The 6,042-nt window shown below is 31.4% G+C and overlaps 1 protein-coding gene across 14 annotated transcripts in view; it reads left to right on the forward strand.

Moving 5' to 3' along the window:
• LOC106872289 (polypeptide N-acetylgalactosaminyltransferase 1) overlaps nucleotides 1-6,042 on the forward strand; it is a 527,244-nt gene that overhangs the window by 508,609 nt on the left and 12,593 nt on the right. For 12 of the 14 annotated variants that reach the window (XM_014919219.2, XM_052969062.1, XM_014919224.2 and 9 more), the window contains one exon: nucleotides 456-590. The exons of 1 other annotated variant lie outside the window; for it this stretch is intronic. In XM_014919219.2, coding sequence (XP_014774705.1) covers nucleotides 456-590 — 135 coding nt within the window. Of the gene's footprint in view, nucleotides 1-455; nucleotides 591-3,290; nucleotides 3,423-6,042 lie in introns of all 14 variants that reach the window. One more of the 14 variants, XM_052969078.1, reaches the window with a different exon arrangement.

A 6,042-nucleotide genomic window follows, 5' to 3' on the forward strand; every position in this document is an offset into this window, starting at 1 on the left:
ATATATATATATATACATATATATATATATATACATACATACATATATATATACACACACACATATAAGGCAAACATCATTTGAATGTATTTATTAGTTACAATCATATGTATAATTAAGGAAATAAATAAATGAATAGGAATAAATGAGTGAATAATACTATATTCTTACAACTGTTTCTACTTTGCAGGGTCCATCCTGCCAAAAGTTGATACATCATATCAATATTATACAGAGATTGTAAAAATGTTGTATATCATTCTTTTCTGCAACTGAGACAGTTCATGTAAACAATAGATTCTCCAAATATATCAAGGTTTTGTAGTGAATATGTCCATTATTTTTTGTTATTTATTCTTGGTTGCTGTATTCAAGCTAAACTGTTTAAATGTTGTTCAGTTTATGTTTTAACTCTGCTTTATTCACAAATTCTTACTCCACTTGATTGATTTCAGATTTTTTCCTATACAAAAAAGCAAGCTCTCCAAACAGACGATGTGTGTCTCGATGTTTCAGCTGTGGGTGGCCCTGTAAAATTATTTCAGTGCCATGGTCTGGGCGGGAACCAGATCTGGGAATATGACAAAGAGGTATGAGAGTCCTCAGACAAAGATCTGAAGACTAAACAGCTCCTCAAAAAAAAAAAAATAAATAAATTCTATTTAGTCTGCATGCTTAGAATTTAGTTGATTTATCAAGGAATTTTAAGTACAATATTAGTATTTTCAATTATTTCAGTCACATTAATTTTTTGTTTATGTACATTTGTCCTGCCATTATTCACAGGTAGCTGTTGACTCTTCTCATACTGTGGAACTTCCATGGTCTTTGAAAATAATATAATAGGCACAAATGAAAATTATTATTTTTAGTAGTTGTGTTAGTATTGGTACCTGTCCTATGCTTTAATTTTAGCAAAATAAAAAGGCTTAGAATAGTAGAAACTGTAAAGTATCTAATAAATTTTAGTTGGATTACTTCCTTTTACATTTGAAGATTGACTTAGCTTTTCATTTTCACAGGGTTGATTAAATAAATACTAAGCATATATTAGAACTGATTCAATCAACTACAGCCCTCTCCTAAAATGTTTAGCATTACTCCATTATTAGAAATGATGATTTGTATTATTAGATATTTTGAATGGAATGAAATATATCTTCATGACATAATAGTTTACAAACTGAGGAAACCAATTTGTGTTGGGACTGAAATGGATACTGCATTCAGTGTTTTGATATTGTATTGTTTTAGAGAAAATTTAAATTCTAATATAACACATTAAAGTGGGTTGTTTAATAATATATATAGTTAAAGAGAAACTAATTTTGTATTTTATATGGAGTAGTTAGCAGTAAGAGCACTCATAAAATAAATTCTTCCAAATACATGAAAGACTCTCTAGAAGCAGTTGATTACTTCTGATACTTAGATGGAAGAAGGTGTTTTGAAATAACAATAGCCATAATAGTAACAGAGTGAAACATTCAGAGAGATGTTATTTCAGTTGGTAAAAGAAAGAATTCTCTCTGAGTGAAGGGCAATTGTATGATGCATGTAAATGAAGTGTGTTGCTGCATGTGTAGCAAAACATTGGACATTGAAATTGGAGGATGTGTTAAATGCTGAAATGAAATGTGATGAACATGCTCTACTGTTGATTGTTGACATTCTTTGTTGATATTATAACCTGTGGCTCTGACATATCTCTTACTTACTGGTAAGGGTTTTTGACATGAAGCACATCTGGCCATAATATCCTGCTTTGATTTATTTCTGTCCATCCCATGCCAGCATAAAAATCTAAGCATTAAATGAATGTATATGTGATGTGTAGATATAAGAGTATGCATATGTACAATGTACATTTAGTTATACATGCTTACATAAGCACACACCCATAAATGTACATGCATGCTTGTGTGTGTGTGCGTGTCTACTCTTTCTCACACACACACACACACACACAAGTACATATAGAGCAAGATTTACTAAGTAATGTTTACAACAATTAAAAGTTGATTTTGTTCATTTCAACCCAGTTTTCTTGCTATAGTTTACAATTTTTTCCCTTCAAGTATAAGTCAGTGAAAGGCATAATAAACCTTGTGATTTGATTATTTCCTTTTACTTCTTTTCTGTTGATATAATCTTTGTTGCAGCTTTTAACTCAGCTGATTATTAATTCTCTAAAGATCCTATAGAAAAACTAACAGGTAGCTACAGGAGTGGAAGTCATAGGAAAACTAAAATGGGATTAAAGATATGTCTGTCATAGAATTAATAAGTTTTTTTTTTACTATCTTTTATTACTATTTTTGCTCCTTCTTGCTCTATCACAACTGAATTCCATGGAACATGTGTGTGTACTTTACAGTTTACATTGGTATTTTGACTCTGGCACAGTCATATGTCACCAACATATATATCCCAACTATGGCATCTCTAATCATACAAATATATTAGACAACTAATGCACAAACTCACAAATATATCACATACAACTTAGTGTATGTGACTACAATCTTTTCTCTTTTTCAAGCTTCAAATTTTTAACTCACTGATATTATTATTTTCATATAGTAGTGTCAACTTTACCTCTCTATTGGAATATAGCTCAAGTTTTCTCTTTAATTGCAGTAAATTTTCGATCACCATTCATTCAGATGACAAAAGTTTTTTTTTTCTTTTTCTTCTCTTTATGCTGCTGCCGCTGCTGTTATGTTTGTGTTTTTTATTCTTTTTCATTTTGTTTATAATGTGTAATTTATTTTATACATATTTTTTTGTCTTTTTGTTTATCGTGTTTGTATGTATGTGTGTGTGTGCCTTGTGATTGCTTGCAGGTTTAGATCTGAGTTAAGCTTGTTATATTCTCTTTCAGCTGATGTTTCTTTTGAGGTTTTTTTCTTTCCTATTTTTTGTTGTGAGGAAAATAAGTCTTTAATATTACTTTCTTTTAAAACATTCCTTTCCATCCACTGAAAAGATGAGAGGAAAAAAAACCCAATGGAAATAACTAAATCCCTATATTATTATTAGCTGCTGAAGACAGGAGGCTTTGTTTCAGGCCTGTTTATTTATCCAGCCATTTAATTAATCCTTCACTTATACATACATGCATACACACATGCATGTGTGTGTCTGTGTGTATATGTGTTAGATGTGCTTAAATTTCTTTTAGTTTGATGAGTGTAAATTATTTTTACTATGTAACCATTGTCCGTTCTGTTTGTTTGCATGCCGTGGGCATCCATTCCATCATACCTTGTTGCTGACGTCTGTCGTAGGTGTTTGCCTTCACCAAGAAGAAACAGATAATGCTAGATGAGAACATGTGTCTCCACATATATACACGCAGGGAAAAAGTGGTACTGACACCTTGTCCTAATGCATATGGCGGGTGGGAATACAACAAGCAGGTATAGTTTTCACTGACATTAACATGTGGATCTGGCATACAGCTCCACCTCATCCTCTTCCTCTCCTCCTCCTCCACTTCCTTTTCTCCTCTTCAACTTTTCATGTTTTGATTTTGGTTTTAATTTTTGGTTTTTTTTTTGTTTATTTTTTTGCCCTTTTTAAAAAAAGCGTTTAAATTCTCCTCTAACATACCCTCAACTGCCTCCTAACCATGCCCCTATAAGCATACACACATGCACGCATACACTTACACATGCACATCTGCATATCTCCCTTATTTAGTTACATTGTTGCCTAGTTGATAGATAATTGTATTTGATAACTAGTGAGGCCCACAAAAACACAGAATTCATATTGCTTCTTGATGTTAGCTAAGTGCTGAAGTGGTTTTATAAATAACTAATTGCAAGTATGTGTTTTCAGTAGAGGATCGTGTGTCTGTGTAATATATATATTTAGACAAAATAGCTCAGTAGGTCTAACTATTAGACAACCTCCTCATAGATGTACTGAAATATTACTATTATTATTATTATTATTGTTATTATTATTATTATCATTATTATTATTGGTGAGCTTGTAGAATCATTAGTGTGCTAGACAAAATGTTAACCAGCATTTCATCCATCTTCATGTTCTGAGTTCAAAATTTGCCATGGTCAATTTTGGCTTTTATCCCATTGGAGGTTGATAAATTAAGTTGAGCACTAGAGTTGATATATGTAATCAACTATTATTGTTATTATCACTAATGTAATTTTGTCTCTCTACTGTCTGGAAAATAATACACTTGATGAGGCAGGAAGACAGAGATTTTCATTTCATCCACATTCATTCCAATTCAAAATCAGGAGCTAAATATTGCTTTTATTTGCACCCAGTATTTATAGTAGCACACATGCACATACAAACATACATTGCATGTATATGTAAGTGTGTTTGTGGCTGTTAAAAACTGCAAACTACAGTTTACTTCTGACCATGCTCTCTTAAATTCCCAATTATAGACTTTGTTTTTTATATAATTATATATTTTAAAAAATAAGTGTTTTGAGTTACTATTTTCTTCACAATTCCATAGTTTCTGATAATAACTGGAAATATAAAACCAGTTGTACATTTGCATTTTATTCTTAATGTTTGAAGTGATGTTAACTCATTTTTCAAGATTGCTATTAACTATATCAGATATTGGGATAATTAAGCAGGTAAGTGTTTGGATTTGTCATAAAGAAGTACTAAACAGAGTCCATAAATTCAGATATATTTTAGAAAATTCTCATTAGTAATAAAATCTTGTTACATTATAGAACTACTTGAAAAGTTCTAAAAAGGAAATTATAATGTTTGTGGGAGAAGTAATAACTTGTTAAAGTGCAATGAAATATGATCATTGCCCTAAAGAAATCTTGAGTCTACTGACTTCCAAATTTCATCTTTAATTGCAACCAATTAATAGTGAGTAGGAGACCTATTATTTCTGTAGTAGTCAGAGTGTTTGTTAAAACAAACAGAAAACAAAACTGAGCAAGTATTTGAATGTTAAATGTGAGATTGCTGGAACAATGACTTTAAGAAGTCATTCTCTATGAAGAATGACTTTGAGGTGACACTAGCTGTTAGGTAAGATAGAATATCTTTTATTAAAAGCAGCTAGAATATTAAACCTTTTACCACTATATTTTTTAATGAAATGCACCTGTCTATAAGTGTCAATTAATTTTGAAAATAATAAGGAATTTGAAAGGATTTAATAAAACAACTTTTTCATTATTATAATAAAGTTTAGAACATAGAAATGTGTGTTAGATAAAATTGTGAAGGAAGGTTTTCATATCAACACCTTAAAATGAGAGCTACTTCTGAGGAAAGTTAGTATCAAAAGAGATTTAAGGTAAATATTAGATTATATCAAAATGAAGGATTTTGAGAACTAAGTCCTAAACTTGGGAATGGATGTGAGATAAATAATGATAGTAATAAAATGATACACATACTACATTGTGGAGACTACATTGTTTACTGTGTCTTTCCTTTCCTTAGTATGGTGCAATTTGAGGGAGATTTGTCTGTAATTTCAAGCAGGTATAGCAACTACAAAGAGACTTCTTTGGCCTGGAACATTATAAGTCCTACACTGGTACTTCTTGTACAAGTCCAAGTCAACATCCTTCCATATGCATGCTGAGAGGAAGACTTTACACACTCATACACTTTATATATATATATATATATATATATATATATATATATATATATACAGGGTCCGCCAAAAGTAACTATATATTTTTATTTCAACATGATAAATGTAACATAGAAGAAATAAGCTACTACAATACAGAAAGTAGCACAGGGTACATTAAAGTTTGTTGCAACATAAAACGTGATGTTTATTAAAGCTCCGTGTGCTCTCCTTGGAGCTCAATGCACTTCGCTAGTCTTTCATGGACTGAGCGACATACTTTGGCGTACAGCTCCAATGGCACTTGACCAATGACAGCTCGAATTTGTTCCTTAAGTTCAGCAATGTTGCAGGGCTTTGTTGAGTAGACTTTCTCTTTGAGAACACCCCATAGGAAAAAGTCGGGTGAGGTCAAATCCGGCAAACGAGACGGCCAC

This window comes from Octopus bimaculoides, chromosome 1 (assembly GCF_001194135.2).
Source record: "Octopus bimaculoides isolate UCB-OBI-ISO-001 chromosome 1, ASM119413v2, whole genome shotgun sequence".
Classification (NCBI taxonomy): Eukaryota; Metazoa; Mollusca; class Cephalopoda; order Octopoda; family Octopodidae; genus Octopus; species Octopus bimaculoides.